This window comes from Leptosomus discolor, chromosome 2, assembly GCF_034619465.1.
Source record: "Leptosomus discolor isolate bLepDis1 chromosome 2, bLepDis1.hap2, whole genome shotgun sequence".
NCBI classification, from domain to species: domain Eukaryota; kingdom Metazoa; phylum Chordata; class Aves; order Leptosomiformes; family Leptosomidae; genus Leptosomus; species Leptosomus discolor.
This window is the reverse complement of record NC_141392.1, coordinates 25,571,740-25,595,717: the sequence shown is the minus strand read 5'-3', so window position 1 is coordinate 25,595,717 and position 23,978 is coordinate 25,571,740. Positions and strand designations below refer to the sequence as shown.

The 23,978-nt window shown below is 37.8% G+C and overlaps 1 protein-coding gene across 6 annotated transcripts in view; it reads left to right on the top strand.

The window, feature by feature from the left end:
- The window catches only part of EFEMP1 (EGF-like fibulin extracellular matrix protein 1), a 47,867-nt gene that overhangs the window by 17,421 nt on the left and 6,468 nt on the right, over window positions 1–23,978 (top strand). For 3 of the 6 annotated variants that reach the window (XM_009957495.2, XM_086460792.1, XM_086460794.1), the window contains 2 exons: window positions 18,406–18,528; window positions 22,207–22,326. In XM_009957495.2, the coding sequence (XP_009955797.1) occupies window positions 18,406–18,528; window positions 22,207–22,326 (243 nt within the window). The remainder of the gene's footprint in view (window positions 1–18,405; window positions 18,529–22,206; window positions 22,327–23,978) is intronic. The other 3 variants (XM_086460795.1, XM_086460793.1, XM_086460790.1) reach the window with 2 other exon arrangements.

The window sequence follows — 23,978 nt, the reverse complement described above, 5'->3', positions numbered from 1 at the left end:
GACCAGGGAGGTTTATCGAGTCAGGTCTTGTAAACTGCTGTGGATGGAGAGTGCACAACCTTTCTGGGCAATGTGTCCCACTTCTTAACTGCCCTAATGGTGAAAAAGGTTTTTCCTTATATCCAGTCAGAACCCCTCCTTTCAATTCACCCTACATTGATAAAGGCAGGCAAAAGAGACGTGCTAAAGATGCAATCTTTTCTTTTTTTCCTCCCCCTTCGTGTTTCATTATACTTCTAGCTGGTTTGCATTGGTCCCTCAATTTTACTTATGAACCTATTTAGAATTATTTATTATTTCATTTGGCTGTAGTGCAGAGAGGGTGCCAGTCACCAGTAAGTTTCCTTCTGGAAGGCACTGTATACGCAGATGTGGTGAAAAAGCTCACCTGAGAAAACTTTCCATCTTCATACTTTTAAACATTTGGCTTGTGTTCCTTTTTTACTCTATTTTCTTCACAAGATTAAAAAATGCATCTTACTGGGTTTTACCTACTACTAAGATTATTTCTTACTATACTTTTACTTTCACTTTTACAAAAAGTGAAGGTGAGGAAGTGCTTTTCGTAAGGGAAAGTAACACAATTCTGGGGCAGCCCTGAGTTTGAATGAAAACATTTTCAGGGGAAGCAGACTAGCTAGTGAGAAGCTGAATGTCATTCCCAGCCTCCCATGACCTGACTCATGCTACAAGTGAATCTTTGCAGCTTTTTCAGTTTCAGTTTCTGGAGAAAAAAAAAAGAAGTGTATCCACAAACCAGGATAAAATGTACAATTTCACTGATCAGTGTCTATGCTACCAAACGTGCAAAGCTCTGAATAAATGCAAAGATTTATTCATAGCTAGTTCCCACCAACCTTCTTCAAGTACTGAAAGCATATCGAGACTGGTTTTAAGAACCAAACCACTGTTTATACTTTGAGGTGTCATATTAAGACACATTTAGTTGTGTGCCAGCATTTAAAACACATACTTGGATCCCAGCAATTTCACTGACATCTTTGCACATGCCTGAATTTACACAATTACTTAATGCTGTCCTGAATAGGAATGCTGTCACCTTGTTGCTAGGAACTTTTATTTTAAAAACCCTCACAAAAATACTTGCCAGAGCAAGCCTGCAATGCCAAGCACAGACTGAGCCTATTCACGGGTGGGTAGGAAATGCTTGAAAGTATAGGAGGGAGTAGCCTTGATCTGAAGGAATGGTGCTGTTTACTCAGCTTGCAGTTACATTGCTGGGACATAGTTTTCAGATAATTCTGCCGAGTATCCCAGCTTGTCTCACATCTAGCAGTGCTGTCCCTTTTAGATACTCAGTCATTTTTCTGTCTATTTAATTCTTTACTATCTCTTCTTTCTTTACTTAAACTAACAACAAGTGCCAAAAACTGAAAGAAAACAGCACTTCACACTGTGATCCTGGATAAATTACTATACAATTAGCAACATCGCAATGTGAGTTTCAAAATGTTAATGAAATAAAGCTGCTCCTTTAGGGAACTAGATGCTTCACAGTTTATGATTTATGGTGACTCTAAATAGGGTTGTGAACAGTTTACAGTGCCAGATGAAAAAATATTGTCACTTTTATTAACTAGATACTTCATGCCACTTCTGTAGGAAGTGATGCCTGGCTTGACTAAAACAACGATCTTCTCAGTGTCCTCTCTGTAAAATCTTATCCCTTCGAGAAACTGAATTGCAAATTGTGATGATCTGAAACTCAGATACATTTTCTTCATTATGAGGAGCAGAATGATGCAGTGGACATGACTAGTTTGGGACAGAATGTCACATAGCTGTATGTTCACAGAGTTCTTTCCATGAACTTCTCAGATTAATTTTCTGGCTCAAGAGCCTTTGCTCTCTACTACTGGGCATTTCAGGCGAGCACATGTACATGTAATAAGTATGAAGCCTTATGGGGTAAATAAAAGTTACTGCACAAATAAGAGTGATAATAAATCAAGCCCAAGAGTTTTAGGTCAGTATGCAGAATTAACCTATTTACTGAATGTTCTGTAGATAAGAGATCATTGTTCTTTGCTTTGAAAAGATTTCTGGTTTTAATATTCAACTGTTACTTATCTATTATGCTTTGCTTCCTTTTTATTTTCCTTTCATTGAAAGTGAGACCTAAATTCTTAAAAATCATTTGGAGTTGATCCTAAAACACATTGAACACTTCCCAGTCCTTTTGAAAATAATAGGATACAAGAACTTTCATGACTTAGTTTTCATTTCTCTGAGGTGTTTTTGAAACTTTTAAATCAATTCAGAAGATCCTATCTTGTTATTATCTGAGTCATTGTATTTCTTTTCTTTCATATTGATCTTTCTGCCTGTCCATGAAATCTCCAAAGCATACTAATAGTCTGTTAGATCCTGAATAAGTTTAGATACAGATCTAGCTACAGATAATGTTCGACTAACTGCTAGAAACCACTGATGTTTTGCATGTGTATTAGTAGCATATGATTAATTAAAACCAGCCTGTAAATCAATGGATTTGGTTAGGTGCTATACACAAAAGTTTTTGGGCTACTTAAGCCTATGTATTTACAGTCTGGTAAAAACTTCCCCTCCTCTTCAGTAGTTCCTGTCTGGAAATCTTGTATTTTGCAAAAGCTTTTAAAAGTCTTTACAGGCCACAAATATCATTACCTACCAGACTTGTTCTTGCTGTCCTCTGAAATCATCCATTCTCTCCTCTCTGAGACTGTATGTTGCTTGAAAGTGGCCCTATCTTTCAGTTCAGAGCTTGCATATCAGCAGACAGTGGAATCCTTGCCCACGACAAGGGCTTCTGTAAGCTTACAACACAGAGAAATACAAGTACTACGTTAGACCTCTTAAGCTTACACAATAAATTTGAAGTTGATTAGCCTGGGAGAAGGCTTAATGTTGCAAGCGGTGGTTTGGGTTATTCAAACTTTAAAAAAAAAAAAAAACCAACATAGTAGCATAAATAATAATGAGATTGGTAAAATTATTTTTAAAAAACCCTTACTTTAAAACACTTTAGCTTCAGAATTTTAAGTGATTTTCCCCCTTCTCCTATGGGTAAGAAATTCATGTGCTTGTAGATGTTTACTTTTCCTCCACTATGAACAGACCATCTCATTAATACTTAGGTACATATCTCCTTGCTCTACCTTTTAATTCTATTTTTCGGCATTAATTACTTTGCTATAATTAGTCTCCCCTAGATTTATCTTCTGTCAGTGCATCTCTTGCCTCATCAATTATTGGAAGATAGCACTTCCATGAAGAAAGAGCCACTAGTCATTTTTTTTTTACCATCCAGCAGATGAATGAGCATGGCATGGACTTTCCTCCTGAAGTGCACAGCTGCAAAGCCAAGTGGACAATCTATCATACTGGAATTAAATCCATCTGGAAGGCATTTGAGGCAGCAAGACATCTATGAAAACCTTGACTGTGATTGACAGCTTTTTCCAATAGCTTTGGTGGAAGTCTAAATTGAGAAATCTCTTCTCCCATCCTGCAAGAATTTATGAGCAAAATTTATTTTGACCAACCAGTATTGGCCTCTATTCAACAGCATATGAGGCCCTTATGTTCCCCTGTAGGCTTGTGCTCATTAGTTAACCTCTGCAGTGGTCATGGAAAGGCTAGATTAAATTTTAATCAAACATTTATGACTGTACTTAGAGCTAGAGACAACCAGGCAATGAAACAGTTATGCTGAGCGATGTACTGATAATGTTCTGGGCATCCCTCAGAAATGCCGAGATGCAGACAGGCTACATATCCTTGGCAATTAGCTCATACACTCAATTTGCAAGAAAATAAAAATCTGGGACCTTGTGCCTTTTAAAGAGGGAATGGAATAGACTGAAAACAAAGCAAAATACCTTCTGAAAAAAATATGAAGAGAAGGAAGGGCCTCAATGCTACCTTTTCAGGAAGTATGACTAAAGCTTCCCACTCACCTTCCTGGAGCCAGGAGCAAGAGAAACACCTCATGCCACAAAGTATTAAAAAAACTTGTCGAGTGAATCTGTCAGGGCCTGTTCCTTCCCTGTGTTAGCTACAAAGCCAATTCCTATTTATTCCTGCAGGTCTCTTTGGATGGGCATCCACACTAGCAGTTGTCCCACAGTAGATCTCCTACATGCATATGAAGCTCCTTGCTGCTGGTGCTTTTCAATATCTGCCAGTGATCCAGAGCTAAAAGACTTGCCTAACATCGAGCACTTGCTAATACTAGTGTACCCCTTTGAGGACTGAAATGGTTAATTTCTCAATGTCCTTGGCTATACTGCCTACTTAACATCAACAAGTTCTGAGGAGCGCCCACACTTTGTCACAACCAGAAATAGTTTCAAAACCAACAATTTTCTTTAATTCAGTTGTAAACTACTCTTTCGGGAATTTCATCAACTTGCACAGAGTAGAAGAGATTGTCAGAGGAGCTTCTTGTCCTTCCATGACCATCTTGCAAAAGCTGATTTGCTCACCAAACTGTGTTTTGACAATGCGTGTTTCCCTCCCAGTGCTCACTTACCTGTGTTCTGTACATTTTAAGATCACCTCAAGACTTGCACAGGGCTGTATCTATTTTAGATTGTTTTTATTGGCAACTAATGTATACTACCATGCACCCACATGAACAAAATTACAGAGCCCAGACAACTTTTATATAGAGTTCCTTTGGCCACAGCTTCTCTGTGGGTTTCATTTGGCAGAAGTGATATCAAGCAGAAGTCTTTCCCTCAGCTTCTGATGTAAACTAAAATACACCGTATAAACAGAAAATACAGGCACTGGGAGCAGTACCTTTGGGCAAACAGCCACCTTTGGGCTATGGGAAAAATTCAGCTAGATATGATTCATAAATATAATGAGTAGGGTGCCATAAACTTGCTTTGCTCTTCACAAACAAAGGCACATTCTCTGCCTTGAAAAATTAGAAAGGCACAACCCAGAGGAAAGAAAAACAAGAGGAAAGTAAAAGTGGGAGATTGAAGGGGGAGGAAGAAAAACGGGGGCTTGAGTTGTCAGAGTGAAAAGTACAATTTTGAAGGCCATCAAAAAATGCATGGAGTAAAACAAGGTGCTTTGTTAGGCACTGAATCCCTCTGTGCCTGACTTCTGATGAGCTCCAGCTTTAACTTTAGAAAATTCAAAGTGTAATATGTTTCAAAAAGAAGTTAGTTTGTTCTTAAGCTCTAGTTTAGTTGAAGGCTCCTATTGATTACAGCTGGAGCTGGATCAAGCTTGAGCTGACTCTGTTCTCCTGGCAGACACTCATTTGTAAATACCTTTCATCTCATCCAGCAGTGATAATGATGTGCTTAGATGATGTGGCAGCAATTATTTATCAGCTGCGTTAGGTTTTCTACTTTATGCTAGCCAAGTACCCTAAAGTCAGACCATAGAAAGGGATGCTTGAATTTTCATTAAATCTTACTATTTCTTCTGAAGAAATTGTAACAGCTCTATTGTAGTTTAAGTACTCATTTCTTTCTTCACTCTCACTGACAAATTTGGAAGCAAAGGGCCCTATTCCACCATATTTAGCAAGTTTAAACATGTTACAAATAACCTTGTTATCTGATAGCACACCCCAAAGGAAAACCCCTCAAAACTTCCATTTTCCCACATTTCTGAGCATCCTGTCTACTAAGCAAGGACAAAGCAGAAAAGAAGGGGGTGATATAGGCCTTGGTTACTCTATGAATGGATTTACACACTTGCTTAATACTGTGTAAATACTGGAAAATAAAGCATGGATCTTTTCAAACTGAAGAACTTTGCAAATAAGGAGCATTAGAAACAGCACTAATGGCAAATAGAGCTGAAGTATCCGCTGCCAAGTCAGTGAGAGATCCCACGTCCTGCCTGGCAATCAGTCTTAAATACATCCTTTCTCCCACTTCATGTGACCTTTTCAGGTCAGCAATGTTGTGTGTTAGTTTAATATTTTAAAACTGGAACTTTACTGGTATTCGGCCTACTTTTTCCTATTTATTTTCTAAACAAATGATAGCCACTCCCTTCTCAAACTAACCTTTTAAGCTTTGCCAGAAGTCTGTGAAGATCACAAGGTATTAAAAAAAAAAAAAAAAAAAAAAAAGAGGGGGAAAAAAAAATCACATGCTCAGGCAAACGAAAGCAGGTTGCTGCTTTTCACCATCCCAAGAGCCCTGCAAGCAGACCTCAAGAGTGCTCTACTTACTCTAGGAAACATTGCCGAAATCTCATTTTCAGTGAAAAGTGCCAGGATTATGGTAGCACAGCATCTATTCTGAGGCAAACCCATGTAACTTCCCAGCCAAAGACTGGAGGGGGGAAAAAAAAAAAAAAAAGAAAAGCTGTCCCAATTGCTACTTCTACTTGGTTGCTTAAAGGCAGCTGGGAAGTCAGATCCTTAGCCTGAGAGCAGAGTTGATCACGATTTTAAGGCAAAGTAATTTTGGAAGAAAATCTAGCACTCTCTTCCCAAGGAAACTTCTGGTTTTTAAAATGTTAGTTTTTGTTTATTACTGGCTCATTGAAAGAACAAAGTATTTTTTGGTGTCTTTTTTTCTTTTTTTTGTTCCCAAACACAGAAAAAAATGTGGCTAAACCCCAGAAAAATCTTAGTTTGGGGCCAAAAATAATAGTAATTTTCAGTTTTAAGATTTTTTTTGTCACGTTTTTGAAAGAACAACAAATACTTCCCAAGCACCACTCCAACTTACAATCTTCAGTAGACTGCACACCCTCAAGTTATTTCAGTTACCCTTCTTGTCCCTCTCTGCTTTGCCCATAGCCTCCCCTGGGCTCCTGCCTTGCTGTCACCATGTCCCAGGCACATGCAAGCACAGCAGGACAGGGTCTCCTGCACCACGCAGGGTGCACTGTGCCACCTCAGCACTTGCTGTTTGGACCTTCTTCTGATTATACTTGGAATCAGCAAAATACAGACATAGGCAGGTACTTACCAGCTCTTTGGTCAATGAGTGAACATCGACAAAGCCTTGGTGATCTAGCCAGATCACACTGCTAGTCTTGAATTAGAATAAAGTGTTTAATAGATGCTATTTCTGTAAGTGAAAAGCAGCTACATTGGTAGGGCTTTTATGTATGTGCCTTGCTTTTTTCTCCATTCTTTTTTTTTAGCCTGCACTTAGTCACCTCTATCATGATACATCTTTTTAACTGTCATGTTCATTTTTCTTCTTTCATAAATATTCATGATGCTTTTTTTTTTTTACCTTAAAAGAATAGATTTATTTTTCCCTGGTGCCTCTGCCTCTTTTTTGATCCCGCCTGGCTTTGCCTCTTGTATCTATTCTCTTTCAAACAAAGGATTTCTAAAACTTTGTTTTAAACCCTCTTCATGTTAAGAATTACATGGAAAATTGGATTTTCCACTTAAGTTCAAATGGAAAGCCAGCTAATGTGGATTCTTAAGACAGACAAACAAGAATTTCAAGACACTCTTCCTGTTTTGTTAGATCAGGACCACATAACACTGCTTGTTTGTAGCATAGTCAAATTGATATTGCCACAGAAATCTTAACTTTTGCACATCCATTTCACTTCACTTGAACTGTGCAACCTGAACATTTTGTTTTTCTATCCCAGCTCTTCCAATCCCCTCCCATCCCTAGAGTATATTTTGGACCAAATCAACTGATGTGTCTATTTTTTAAGTACTATTTCCATAATTTGCTTTTATTGTTCTATCAGTCAAAAGTTGTAGAAGGTGTGAAAGTGAATTTCTTTTAACCATTTATTTTATTTCACAAGAAAGTAAAATACAGACCAGTGCCTGCCAATTATACTTTGAAAGAAAATAAGTTTTAGATATGTTTCTTCAAAACAAGGAATCTGTGGGTACATACAGTAACACGCTAAAAGTATCACATAACCATGTAGGAAAAATTCATAACTAAATAATGCCTTCAAAGGCATTTCTGAAGTTGGAACAGCATCAGGAATCTGCTTATTTACGTAGGGAGCTGTGGAGATTGCAGCATGTTGGTACTGCCAACAGATAGGATGATTAGTGCTAAAAACAATATCATCATTTAGATAAGCCTTCTTCTTCTGATAGTTGCTGTTGAACTCGACTTGAACTTAAATGTTCTCAGCTTGGGAACTACAGTTATAAGTCCTAAAACAGCTCATTCAGTGTGCAAAAGCTGAAGGAGAATAAGATTTTATTGATAAAATTGGTCCCTTATATTAAATGTCTTAAGACCCTTGTCTGCTTCTTAAGTCCCTTCTATCTTAAGGTCCCATGTTAAGACTTAAGTTAGAACAGTGTGCACCGAGGAGCTGTGCATTCGCTACCCGAAAAATCAGAGGGTTGGATATCATATAGTTTATGCTTGGTGCATCCGTTTGCTTGCTGTCCTAATTATGTTTCGTTCAGGTGATAACTAGCTGCCTTTACTGTCAGAAGGACACACAGACTATGGTAGTGCCACACAGACAGACCAGGTTTTCACCTGACCACATCCCCCATTGCAGAACCTTTGCCAGCAACTCCCACGTGGAGATGCCTCCCTCACCGTAAGGAGACACTGTAGTTCCTCACAAGAGGAACAGTCTGATTAGGACTGAAGACATGCCAACATACAAGAAAAGTAGGATTTTTTGCAGGAACTGTTTTCCATGTTGTCTCAGAATAAAAGTTGATTTTTCAAGTGTGCTCTGAAATACACTTTTTGGGTAGAAGTTTGTGTTTTCCTTTGCAGGGTCCCAGCAGCTGCCAGTGTAAGTGCTGTGAAAAGACTTGCAAAGATTTAATGAGTGATTCTTCAACTTCCTAATTAAAAACCACAATGAGCTTTCAGGCCTTCATTTCCCTAATATTACAGGTTGTAGCCGTAATATTTTGTTCAGTCAAGCCTAGCTAAAGGAAAATGCTTATGAAGTTTCCAAGGAGAGAAATAAACAAAATGGAAATGAATAGGGAACTTGGAACTTTTAAGTGTATGTAATTAAGAAAAAAAATACAACCTTCAGATAATTCTGGAAACTATTAGGAGATATTCATAATTCATAACCAGTTGTTTGGTTTTCTTTCAAGCAAGGGGACAGCTTTACATCAAACACTGACTAGCTTTTCCATTAATTTAAATAAACAAAACAGTATGCTTCAAGTTAAGTGAACATCTTTTTCTTTTTTTTTTCTTTTTAATAACAGAGTGAATTAGAAATAAGAACAAGATATTTACTTTCAAATAGGAAATTAGTTTGCATGCTATTTCTTCATGTTAAAAATACTTTGGAACACTCACAAAAACAATGTTAAGCTGAATTTATGGAAATGTTCCATATCAGTTTTGAAGATGATATGCCAGATGTCGGGGAGAACTCTTTCATCTGCAATAATGGAATAGTTTAATCCACCCTTGTTGTTTTTGAGTATAGTCCAAGTGTATTGGTCATCATGGGTGGGTGATCCTCGCTTAGGCAGGCATGAACCAAAAAGCACAAATTGTTAGACCTCTAGCATAAAGTCACAAGAAAGCAACAGCAGGAAATACTCTAGTGAAAGTAAAAATAAGCTATTGCAATGTAAATCAAAAAGTTTACCATTATGACAGCTCATTTTGAAGCAGTCTGAGACTTACAGATACCCTGAAACTGAATTATTGGATTGTAACTTGAAAGCAAGTGTGGCTCCATTTTTGGCCTCAGCAGAAATAAAGGCAAAAATATAAATTTTAAATTAATATAGATAAATCAAAAACATGGAATATTTTTCTTTTTGAAGTCTAGTAGTTAACACTTTGGTCTTCTATTGGGAAAAAAAGTACTCTTCCCTTTGAGAAACCTTAAACACAAAGACATATGTTAATATCTGTGTTCTTGTTCTAAGAATATATGTTGAAGTCACATTGGATAGAAAATAGTATTGTTAAATGCCTTCAGGGAATAGGTTTTTGTGGCCTTGTATCAGACTAACGTTGTTGTATTAGCCATACCACTTTTATTTGTGATAATCATTTTAATTACTGTATTACTTGAACAGTGTTTTAAGTGTCACACTCATTTAATTCATTGTGTTGTGATTCGATAATGAAATATATCTTTTTATCAGAACACATTCCTACAAGCTGCATGGAGCCATGGCTTGTACTGGTAAGGGCCTGGAAAAGTACAGAGCACAACATAGGAAAAAGAATAATACAGCATTAGGCTTTTTGACCTGCGAGACCATTTCTAGCACGGACAGCTACTGTGCAGAAGGCACAGGAGCGGAATACATGTTTGGGTGCTGATTCAGGTTAAGCACCCTTGTCTTGTCACCACTGAAATGCTGTCCTGAATGTAACACTTATAAATATTCACTTGTGTTAAGAAACAGGATAGAAAAATCATGTTCAGTTGCATATGGCATCTCCAAAGTAAAAAAAAAAACCTCAGCATTAAGAGCCATAGAGCCGTTTACCTTTTGCAGTGCAATTTACAGCCTGCATGGCATACACTAGAGAAGGAAGGCAGCATCACAGATGGAGGCAAAGCAGAGGAGAAAGGAAGTAATGCATCAATTCGAAGTTTCATTCATTTTTTTTTGCTTTTCAGCTGCTTGCCACTCCCAAACAAACATGTGGGAGATGTTCTAGTGCTGAAAGCTATGGCTCACTCCTTTATTTAGCTATTCTATGTGATAAGTAAATTCAGTTTGTCACAATTATATATTGTCTTTGGTATGTCCAAAATACTGCCATCCAGACTTGATTATTACAGTTCAATCATTTGTTAACTCTGTTAATAGAAGGAGGATGCTTTTCCTCTACCTTCATATTCATGAAGTCACTGTGATTGGGTAACTTTCCCAAATTCATGGTAGTTGCTAACACTTTTGCAGTCCAAATTCAGAAATCACACAAGGAACTACAAGTTGCACTGCATTTGGGGTTTTTGTACATTTTCTACATTAATACTTGCATTACTTCTATTTTGTTGCGCTATGATGTCCAAGAGTACTAAAAGACAAGCCTATGAGGAACTTGCTTTGCTCTACTCTCAAATTGGAGAGGGGAAGTGTTTCAGCACACCAAAAGAAGTCGTGCCATTTTTCATGAAAATCTCATTAATTTAAACGTTCTACCTCACATATTTGCTTAAATGTAGGTCTTGGCTCTTACATATATTTTTCCTGTGCAAACAAGTATTTGTGCAGGTTACCTTCACTCAACTGTGAAAACTTGTTACCAGGGCAATCAGTCCAATATACTTAACATGAAAGGGCCAAAGGAAAATTTAAAAGGGAAAGAGAAAAAACATCAATAAAGAGGGAGTTTATGGGCTGCTACAGAGTCGTACAGAATTATAGACGCTACCTCATGACACTACTGGATAGTCACTGCACTGTTAGAATGCAGGTCTCTATATTAACAGGTTTTGCCACTCCAGAAGTGAGAAATTTCTCCAAATATTTAGTCTTTTGATACCTACTGACCTGATGTTATGTAACAGATTTTGTGCTGGTATTTACCACCGCAAAGCTCAGCCTCCCAACACCAATGAGTTAAAAGTTGTCTGGGCATCCAGCCCAGATGAATAACATCCCAAATGTTGAAGGAAGTAGCAAGGGAAATAGAAAAGCCTTTGACAGACATTGTTGATAGCTTGCTAAGGCCGGGGAGGGAACCAGGGAATTTGGAGGTTGCTAATGCTGTTCCTATGTGTAAGAAAGGATCAGGGAGGATCCAGGAAACGACAGAGCAGTGAGCTTGGCTTCAGTTGCAAGAACAATATAAGAAACATAAATAAAGGACATAATGCTTAATGTGGTAAAATAAAGTAAGCCCATACTCGTGGAAGAACTATAGTTGTCTAATTTCTTCAAGTATTTATCTTCAGCTGGTTATTTCTGAAAAATGCTAATATAAAATGTCTTACAGACGGAAGGAAAGCTAATGAAATGGGCAGAAAGTGAAAGGTTTTACAAAATCCTGAAGTTAAAGTAAACTGTCCATGATACCTGCAATACTGTGGAGATCACTATGATATCAGACTCACTGGTGCCATTGCTTACGTGGGAGGCAGTGTTTTCACTTCAGATTAGTCTATTAGAAAAATAGACCAAGTCATTTTTTGGTCTCACACTGAGAACTCAAAAAATTTAAACCGATTTAACTAAAATATTTATCGTTTACATTCAAAACCGTTGGAGAACAGCTTCACTGGAGTCAATGACAAGTGCAACACTGACATTGGTAGAATGATTCTGGGTTTAGATTTTTATAAACCATTCAGAAGCTGGTCCATTGGTGATGCTCAGCGGGGGCAGAAATAAGAGTTTGAATCCCGTAAGGTAATTTTAAGAGCCCTAGTTTTGATCTGGTGGAATATTCTGCTTACAAGATTGCTGCAGACCAGAACAGAGAGTGCAACCTACAAACTTTGTGACTTGTTTGAACAGATGAATATATATGCAAACAAAGAGAGCATGAAGATGCTGCAGTAAATTGCAATATGTTGAGAGCCAGTGAGCTGCAAGAAGTTGAGCACTTCAGTCACAGGAGTAAGACATTCTTGAGTTAGTTAAGAATACAGTTCTCCAGCTCCAAGCACAGCATGCAGGTATGAGCTGGAGGAGAAAAGGTTTAAATGGCTTATATAAGATGGATAGATGTGGATTGCCATTTTTTTCTAGAAAAGTTTGAAGCACTGGTGAAATGCATCTTGTGAATTTATGTGCTTCTCATAATGATACGAAGAAAATTACAGAGATTAATCTGTTGCATAAGTGAGCAAGCAGCATGAGTCAGGGGGTTTGGGAAAAATGAGTCACAGCATGAAGGGAACAGAGCCAGGTTTGTAGCTCAGAAAGAGAGACTAGGAAAGAATTTTATGGATGTAGATAAGAGCCTGACAGAATGGATTGCAGTAGAGAAGAAGAAAAACCAACTAGCTCTAAAACAGAGAAGCATACACTAGATTTAGAGAAAGCTATAGCTAAAAAGCAGGTCAGGCAAAATTTTTGTACACAACTGGTGGCTGAAATATAGAGCAGGCTGCCAAAGTCAGCAATGGAAGGACATAATTGTGTAAATCACTTCAAGAGGGAGTGCGGGTACATTTTTGGAAAATGAGCGAATCCTTGGGTATAGCTGTTAGTGAGGCATGTGGAATTAAAACTATGAAATGTAAGTTGATTTATATTTTGAAGGAATACAGGAGCAAGCTCTGCTGCCTTCCATGGTTCTCACATTATTTCTGTAGCACTCTGCAAATTTCAAGCAGGCTATGCAAATCAGAGCACTATCTTAACCTGCAGATAGTTATCAATATGGTAGTCTTCTAAAATGAACTTTCTAGAATAACCCTGGAGATTCTTGCAAAAGGCAGTATTTATATTAAGATGAGTCATTGGGGTCTGATGGCCATGTTTATCATTGCCCAGTTGAGGACTTCCATAAATATTTCTGAAAGAGCAGTGTGACTTACATGCAATTTAATTGAGATACCAGTGCCCTTAATTGTTGTGTTCCTCCTCCTCACTTCTCTATTGACTGACTCTTTACAGCAATTTAAGGTTTTTAGATGGCAGTAATTGTTGCAACTAGATAGAGGACCATACCACCTAACCCGGTTTGGGAACGGTAAGGTTTGACCGAGCACAAGACTGCAGGAAAATCAGAATATGAGATTCATATAATTAAAGACTATGTCATGATGCTTAGTGGATCTGAATTCAGACAGTTCAGAAAACCTGAATTCTGTGGTTTGCAATCCCCCATCTCCTTGAGTTTGAAACTGGCACATTCTTTCAGTATAGTATTCTGGATGTTACACCTATAAACAACATATGGAAATTAAAGTACTCAATCCAAACACATTTTACAAATTTTAATTTTTGTAGCTATTTAAAGTACAAATAAACCCCGTGTTTGCTTTTGAGTGGCCCATTGAAAGACTACACAATTAGCTGAGTTCAATTATTACAATGATCAAGACATTGAAGGTAACCCAGCTCCATTTTCAAGTAAGATCGATCTACAAAAGGGTTGTTAGAGACACCTAGGCTCCTTCAAAGGAAATTTTCCGACTACACAGGCTGTAACTGTCCAGAGAATAACTGTCTGGGAATAAAAATCTGAGCAACATCTTAGATCAGACTCAGAGATACAGTGAGATTAAGAATTAATCTACATTTCACACATGCAAACATATTGCATGCATTAATAATGAAATACCGTTCAGGTTGTTTAACAATATAATACGAACTTACAGCTCTTGTTTATCCATAGCGAACAGCACAACCTTTTAAAATCTTAGCTGTATTTTCATTACTGGTTACCAATGTCATTTACATTGCCTAGCTGGGTGAACAAATGTATGTGTAACATGTAGAAATGAAATTTAAACAAAGTTGATGAGGAATCAGTTGAGGGTGTTTTCAGGTATAGCTTAAGGATACTTGCTTAAGGTAGAAGCTTCAGCTATGGTGTCAGTTGCTGAAACACTTATGGAACAAACCTTTTAATGATGACACTAAATTTGGAAAAGAGGATGCAGAGGAAAGATGCTCAAGAATGAGCTTGTAAAATCCCATTATTTTCTTCCTAGATCTGTTTCTTATACTGCACTCATCACTGTGGTATCTTGAGTGCTTTCCAGTAGTGCGTTAAGCAACATGACAAACATCTGTCACATGTTTGTTCTCACCCTCTCCCCAGAGAGACAAGTGTGTGCAGTGGAGTGTCTTGTTTTAATTTTTTTAATTATTATAAATACACATGCACGTAACACATTATTAAGCATTCATGCTAGAGAGGAAGGATCAGACAAATTTATTTTGCTTTTAGGATTAAAGCTGGTGAGCTCTGTGATGTTCCTGTAGGAGGAGTTTCTATCACACCTTTGCCCCAGCTTGCTACATCTTCACAGATACCAAATCAGTCTGGTCATGGGTGTCTGCAGTAAGTAGAAACCAAAAGTATGAATTCCCAATACCCTCATTTACTGTTTACACTTAAGTCCAGGGATTTTGATTTCGAGAAAGATCAAATAGAATGAGATGATAGAATTCAAGGAAAAAACATGTGTTTTGTATAACTGCCATCTCATCTCTATATTATTGCATTTGATACAGGCTAAAAGCAGGAATTGATGTAGCTTTCAGATCACTGTCACAGAATCAGAGGGCATTGTGCAAGTTATGATAAACAAGCTAGGACTCTAGTGGATTGGAAAAGTCTGATTTAGACTGCAAAAAGAAGTTTTAGAGTAATGGAATGAAGACCTGGGAATTACTGATTTCCATACAGAGGGAACATAACCGGGAAAACAATCTGGAAGCTTCAGATAAGTCAGAGTTCAGTCAGACCCTAAACAATTGCAGATAGACAGTCTACCCATTCAAGAACCACAAACACAGAAGTGGGAATCCCAGATCAATATTGGCACCACTAGTGTAAGATTATGCTAGTTCGTATATGTATGTGTGTGTGTACTGGTAGATAACTCTACCTCTGCTACCTCAGAGAAAAATGGAGCTGATCTGCCTCATCCCAAGGATACCTCCAGCATTGATGTTGCTTCCTTCCTGTGACTTCCACTCCTCTGTTGCTCCTGTAAACTCTCACAACAGTTAGAAAAAAGACTGTTTCTCTAACAGAGGATGATTCAGGTCTCATCAAGTGCCAAGAAGCTCAAGACTTCTCTGTAGGCATCACTTAAAGGCATAGATGCAGAGGTCTGTGCAGCAACATCACATTGCAAAATCCACCAGTGCTTCTTTTCATACTCCATAAGTATGGGCTGCTTCTGGTATCACACACCAATAGGATTTACATTTGGCACTGCTTTCAGCACTGAAATCTTCCCCTCGCTTCCTCACCCTTGTATCAGTCACAACAGTAGACATACCTCATTATTGCAATACTAGAGATTCCAGAACTGAATGTTCCAGCACTGAAACCCTTCTAGCTGCTTATTGTTTTCCTCTCACAGTATTTTCCTTGAAGCACTTGAACATGATCTTTAGGCCATCAGCCTTCCTCTAACATTACTGATTTCTTTGCATAGATGTGAGCAAAATGCCGCAATCATGGCAACCTACTGCCCTTCCTCAGTGAAGGCTGGAGGCTGCTCTCCTCTCCACTTCCCACCTTAGGCATCTCAATAAAGTCTACCAAAAAAAAAAAAAAAAAAGGATTTGAGTTGTCAAAGAACTCCCGTCAATACTTCCTTCCATGTATCTGTTTCCCTAGCTTGCCGAGGGACTCGCATCTCAGCAAAAGCCATCTAGCAAAGACAGTCAGAATAGCAAAAAGTAACAGGACGATGCAGAGTAACACTGATAAAGCTCTTCGGAAGTCCACCAAGAATATGCCACATACTGATATGCATTTTCATGGCGTGTAGAAGACAGACAGGTCATACAGTCACAGCTAATATGCAACCCAGTACAGGATCCTAACTTGAGTAAGGAGCTTAGGAGAGCTCTAAAGGATTCCTTGAAGCAAGTCTCCAGAAAAGGTTGTTCTTATAAACACAGATCATTTTGGCCATAACATCAAATCCTCCAAGAGTTTCCAAAGGAGGTGGCACCTAGCAGTTAAACACTACTTTTGAATAGTTTTCTTTCAAACTGAACTTACCATTGGGGGAAAAAAAAAAAATCAAAGACCCTGAGTACATGTCTATCTAGTTTGCTTTATTTTAGCTGGAGTGGCTTATTATTCCATAGAAATTAAGCTAAATGGAAACCAAGCCACAGATGCAAGTGGCAACATAAGGACCTAGTGCATTTTAACTAATCAATCTTAAAAGGTAACTCATGCTAAGTTTACTCATATATGAAGTTCCTAAGGATCAAATAAACTTACTTTGTTCCAGCACGCTCTGCAATAAAAAGGATTTGAACTGTATGAGTATTATAGCCATTTTATTTTCAACTTTTTTAGAGACTAGGAGTACATGCAAAGCCCAATGAAGTCCCTGCAAAGACTTGCATTGAACTCCACCTTGAGCTTTGGCTCAAGCTTTTAATGATGTGTCGGGTTGGTATGAGGCAGCCAGCTACAGTCCCTGAAAGTCTTTACACCTGAGAATGTGCTTTTCAGCTGCCAGTGCAGAACAATGCAGTCAGCAAGTCCTGCATCAACACAGCAGCTTTTGGACTGGTACTATGCAGAAATGCAGAGAGCAGGCTAACATAAAAGGACTTTATTTTTCCTGTCAGATAAAGAGAAGATATATGTAAAATATTTGGACATTTGGGGAAAGGGCAAACATTGAGAATTAATTCAAACTGTTGATGGTTTATTTTTTATTGAACCTTGTGGTCAAAATTGTTTTCATTTGCTATGAGAAAGAATCCATCATTTTTTCCAAAGCACCACCCAGAATCTGCCACTGGTGATGTTCTAACGTCCCCAGTGCCTATACAAATAGAGAGGTCAGCTGAGATTTGTAAACTAGAGATCATAAGTTTTAAGGAATTTGTTTATTCAGCCTAGAGTCTTCAAATTGTGTATAATGCCAAAATTAAAAAATCCTTTCACTGTACTGTGTCAGGTTACAATAAAAAGCTCTCCAACATTTTGGATGTTCAGATGAGAATTGTAATTCCTTTTTAAGCAACCTATTTGTCAGCACATGCAGTTTAATTATAATTAAGTACCTCCAGCAGTTATAATGAATAGGCAAAAATCAAAATGTTTTTATGCTTGTATAAACCTGTATTTAGAGTGAACTAAAAGCTGCCTGAATTACACTGAAAAGTATTGGTCTGGCATTTGCATTTTTAGCTGTGCTGTTGAAATACAAATATACATAAACTGTTTCCAAAGACTTTAACAGATTGACTGAATTAGGGAAATTTTCATGGGAATGACAAGAGGCAGATCTCTTCCTGATTAGAAGGCCACCATGTACCAAGTTCCAAGTCCCTGTCCAAAGTATGGAGCACAGGAACCATGCAAAACATCACCAGAGTCTTTTTAGTATCAGCAAAACAATGTATTTCTAATTCATCTCTTTCTTGAGATAGGGCTGAACTACGTTTGCTGAAATTTTCCAGAGTAATTCAGCATGCAACAAAAACAGCATGGAAAAAAAGCCGAAGAAGTCAAATTATTAAAATATAACAAAGTTGCAAATAGTTTACAGAAACTTTTATAGTGATAAGTACAAAATATTAATGGCATTTGACAAATAAAAGTATCTGATTGCTTAAAATAACCATATCTGAAAACATTTCCAAATGCAGTATACCAGAATTAAAAACTATTAGAAATTGAGTAAGATTTTATGTCCTGCAAATGGAGTAAGCATTGAGATGACATCTTTGGAGTATATTTGAACTTTGCTACCTTCACTTATAGGTAGCTTGAAGATGCATAAAGCATTTCAACAGGCTAAATATTTACAGTAAAATTTATGACTAATATTGCATTTGCTTTTTTTATAAAGATATAGATGAATGTGCAACTGGAACCCATAATTGTAGAGCTGACCAAGTATGTGTCAATTTAAGAGGGTCCTTCAGCTGCCAGTGTCCTCCAGGCTATCAGAAACGAGGGGACCAATGCGTTGGTAAGTGTTGCTTTCGACTAAATTATTTTCTTTCATTATCTACAGTTGCAAATATTTATATTGATTATAAAGCATATCTGTATGTGTACTGTAAAATAGCTGTAACTTTGAAATGCAATGGAATAATCACTTCATCACAATAATTAATCACTACAGCAGGGGACTAGAGACTATTAGGTATAATTGACACTTGGAGTTGAACTTCACAATATTAATTTTCCTAATAGTTACGTTATGTTTATTGTTTATATTGGGGTATTGCCTAATGTCCCAGATACAGTCATAAATCTACAGCAGCAAACTAAAGCATGTCTTTGCACTGACTTTAGTGAGACTTGACTCCAGATCTGTAGGACAAAGCACTACCTTCACACAGACCTAATCCCTGCTCTGCAGAGCCCCCTTGCACAGGCTGTGTCAGTACTCAGTTTTATGAGTATAAATGAAAGAGGTGGAAACTCTGAAAGCAGGTATATGATATTTGCAACTTATAAACCACTGTGCTTTCTTCTTTGTGCCAAAATAAACCATCAGCACCTTTGAGACCTATGCAAGTAGAGCAGTAAATTAAATCCAAGTGCAGTGTAGATGCTGCATCTTTCCTAGTCTATCCTCATTTGGGGATGTTATGCGAAAGTGCTGTTACCCTGTTCCTGCAGTCCTCATTCAGCCTTTACTGAACACCTCTTTAATCATTATTTCAATGGATGAATTACTTTTATAGGCACTCCACCCTTAAGCCTTAGGTTTGTAAGAGATAATAGAAACTACAAAATAAGAGAATCAAATATATACATCATGAGGTGATGTAAGAGGTGGTCTTGAATAAGACACAAGGCTGGTTTTATGCAGCCGAGGAGAAAAGCATTTGTTGGACTTTTTTTTGTCCTTTGTCCAACAGAACTCAGGGTTTTCCTCTTTTTCTTTGTGTTACAGATCCTGCATTTGAAAGTGTGTAAAAATTTAATTTTTATTTTAAATCTCTTTCAAAAACCTCACAAAGGCTATAGGTTGTCACTGCCTAACAAGAGCTGCAGGAAGGAAACTGGGGAAATTTCAGTAAACATCTAGGCTAACTTAAATTTCTGGGTATGGCTCGCTCTTTAGGATTCTGAGCCAAAGGCTGTAGAAATGAACCCAAAAATTCTTATCTCTTTCCCAAAAGATGTGGATCAGGCCCTGAGCTGACAAACTGATATAAAAACACAGATGTATCTGATTTTTCTCAGTTCTCTGTGCAAGAGTAGGATGAATAGTTTGGCATGTAGGTAGAGGAATAGTTTTGACGGGTCATTGATTTATTTTTTTTTAATATCTAGGCTTTATCTAGATTTTTTAGATCAGATAAAGTATATTACTGCTATGCAAAAGCACCTTTAATGTCAAGACCTATGATACTACCTGAAAGTCTCATGGGACACATTACAGCACTCAAAAGAAAAGCAGCAGAATGATACACCTTTATATCTACATGTGAATACATTCATGCATCCTTATCTATACATGAAGATGCCTGGAAAGTGAAATTGCCCTTCTCCTATTTAGGTCAAAACCAAGAATAACACCTGTGTTACATATTACACACTGACCTAAATTATAAGTACATCCCTACACTTAGTACTGTCAGCATTTCAGAATACAGCCCATCTTTGGGGATTTTATAACAACTTAGCCAGAAAATGTTTTTAGGGCCAGATCTTGATAGAGGTTCTCCATATGGAAGGAAATGTTTCTCTCAAAATTGAAAGAAATTTTTCCACACTATTTTGGCTTCAAGATATAGGAAGAAAAGGACTCATTTCTAATAATGGATTGATTTTAATCTAAATTCACTAATCATTTCTGTCTTTTTCATTATTTTATTATTTTCTTGTTCACATATTGCAAAGTTATTCTTTTCTGAAATACAGGACTGGAGATAGAATGAATTGTTTTCCAGCATTACTTTGAATGGAAGATTTGGCCGAATTGATTAGATACTTAGCCCTTAGATCTGCATGGAGCTGATGTACCTAATCCCACAAAGAAAACTCCTGCTGAATTAGAGTCAGATTCTCAAAGCATTTATGTACATAAATGCAGTGCCTAAGCAGCAAAGCATTTCTCATATGCCTATATAGTATAGTCAGATCTTTAAACATCAATTTGTAAGAGCTTAGTCCTGTAAAAGTCAAGGATGGAAGAGACCTACTGTGCCTCTTAATGTATTCGTTTTCTACTTCCAAATTTCTCTCTGCAACAAAAGTTACAGCAAGAATTGCTACTGTACAGATAGCCAGGAATTTTCCAGCATAAGCCTTTTCATTCAGAACCATCCAAAACACTCACTGCTAAGTTTAGCCCCAAACAGTGACTGCAAATTTGACAAAGAAAGGGTTAACCTCTAAAGATTATTTTTTCACTTGATAATAAAACAAACTTTTCCTCATTATAAAAAAAAAAAAGTCTTGGCCTCTTTTTAAACACATCTATGGTGGAAACAGCTGGAGGTAGGAAACTCAAGATCTGGCATGGGTATGGGAAGTGCCTTTCTTTGTTCCAGTGAAAACTGGTCTTATTTGTCTGAGCGTGGAGCCTTTGAAATCTCACATTGTGTACATGTACAGAACACAGCATGGATTTCTTCACCAAGCTCAAGCACGCCACAACTAAAGGCGGCTGCTGCACATACATGCATGATCAGCACTGTGGCATAATAAAAAAAAATGTTTTTCAGACAAAACCAGAGGCAGTGTCTTCTCCAGAATGATGCAAGGAAGCCTTTTAAAACGCAGAGAGCTAAAGGAATGGGCTGCTGCACATTTTTTTACGGTTTGCAGGTGAAAAACCTGCTCCAATGCACATTAGGAATGCTGAAACTTGGAAGGGCAGCCTGCTCCACCTCAAAGCCAGGGCTAATCTGCAAGGAGAGTCTGTGGAAAGTTAATACTGCCTGAAATAGTACCAAATTCAGCCAGTCTGATCACCTTCCCTGGCACCAGCAAGCCCAGCCAAAAGATGCCAGTGCTGCAGGGGAGGCAGAGAGGGAAACTGGAGCAATGGCAGCCCAGGCAGAGAGGGGAACTGGAGCAATGGCAGCCCCTCGGGGGAGCAAGCCAGTTTCTGGGGGATCCCTGCAGAAGCAAAACCACCTGTTTCCTTTACAGACCCATTAATCTTTGATCCTCTCCATTCCCCTGTACTTGCACATAAAATTTGGACTCTTTCCTAATGGAGCTAAAAAGATTTAGTACATGCTAAGAGTACTGCATGCGAAATTTTGGAAAAATAAGAGCTACAAGCCACATTCACTGTGTTGGTCAGCATTATGTCTGATCATGAGAAGTCTTGACAAAACATTCTGGGTTTTACCTATACAAAGTAAACAAGACCAAGCAGTGCTGTGGAACTGAATAAAAGTTGGGATGTGTATTGATCTTAGTAGCTGTAAGACAATCAGCATAAATCAGATTTTTACAGAAGTTAAAGTAAAATAGTATGCCCGTTAATATCTATAGAAGCAGTACCTAGCTCACATAAGCGTTTTTCCCTGCTTTTAATCAAGGGCAATTACCTTTACAGGGTTTTTGTGAGGTTTTTTTTTTTACAAAACAATTATAGTTTCTTTGGACACAAGACAGCAACAGTGAGCTGCAGTGATTCCGTTTGAATTAATTTCTCTTTTTTTTGGTAACTCAGACATCGATGAATGCACCCTGCCTCCATATTGCCACCATCGATGTGTGAACACTCCTGGTTCCTATTATTGCCAGTGCAATGCCGGTTTCCAGTTAGCATCCAACAACCACACCTGCGTAGGTAAGAACTTCTACACATGAGCTCACTCAGTATGGACAAATACCGACACATGACTTGCCACAGTTGAAATTTAAGTATCTTCATCCCAGCTTAAGGGAAATAAATACCAACTAGTAAGACATACCTGTTGCTGTATTGAGATACTCTCCTGCAAGTGATCTGAGAAGTACAGGAGGGTTAGAGAGAAAATTGGAGCCTTACTGAAAACTTACTTTTGTTAGCATAGCAGCTTTGAGGAGCATCTAGTTTGGCAGCTGGAACCCTAGAGGTTTTATTCATTATTTAATCTTAGATTTAATTATTCTTTCAGTGCTGGTGGATCACTTTGCATTATCATTGGCTTTCATGGTATTATTCCCAGTTCATGCAACAAGAGCTGGAATTGGAAAACAGAGGAAGCAATACTATACTTCAGCAGTTAAGTGTGGTTATCCTCAGCCCATGCTGAACACAGTCAGGAAAGAAAGCATCTATAAGTGTCACATTTGAATATCTAGAAAATAATGTTAAAAAAGAAAATGAGGGTCACTAAGGAAGAGTGACCCTTTAGAAGTAAAACACTTAGGGAAGCCTTGCACTAAACTTTTAAGACTGCTGTTAAGTTTGAAATCCTAAGTTCTCTTCTACAACAATTAGAGTAATAATGAAAAGGTAACAATGTCTACTGAAGTGCAGAGAAAAGGGCCATTAAAAAAATCAAGAGACTGATTGAGATAATCAGAAGTTCTGTATCGATAAAATTTTTATAGAGAGAGAGAGTCTATATTATATAATTATATATATATATATGTATAAATAAATCTGGAGTTTTCAGCTTCTACCATTACTTCTAAGCATTGCCATATCTTATCAAGTACTCTGGCACACTGCCTAGCACTGAAGTGAGAAAGGAATTTCTTGTTTTTCACCAAGTGATAGGATAAAAAAAATTACACATGGACACAACATAACCATGTGACAAGTTGTTACATATTTGACCCTTTCCAGGGCTCAAATGCAAGGTGTATTCTTTCAGTTACACTCACAAATCCATGACAGCTCCAAGTTTGCTAGGTGCTTCACCAAAACACCCCTTCTTTGACTTGCTGGCCTCCCAGCCTTATAAGGCATACTTCCACCTGGGAAGGTGAAGTAAATCTTAAGAAAATTTGTAAATTAATAGTTGCTGCATCAAGATGGACTTTCACATCTGCAACAGTCATCTGGCAGAAGTGGTACTTGACAGCTGTACCGATTACATTTGTGTTACAACTTTTGCATACATTGAAAGTGGGTCAATATTTCTTGGAAAAAAAAAAAAACAGAGTTGTGGCTTTGGCTAGCTTATTTATTCATTCTGGTAGCATTGTCATGATGTACATTCTTTGCACTGTTGCCAGAAATTAACTGAAAGGAGGAAGAAAAAGCTTTGTAATCAGTTTTCCCCTATTACCATGCATTTTCAGGACTAGAAGGTTCATCATAAAGAATTACTATACTCCTCATTGGTAGTTTTTGAGAATGCCTAGTCTTAGTGGTCTTCATCAGTTTTCGGTTTTATCTGTAAGTGATAAGTGTGGCTGACATTTATAAGCATTTGCAAAAGCCATGAACTCAAGATTTTTTTTTTTTCAAATGCAGTGCTGTACTGATGGTTATATCTGATAAACAGA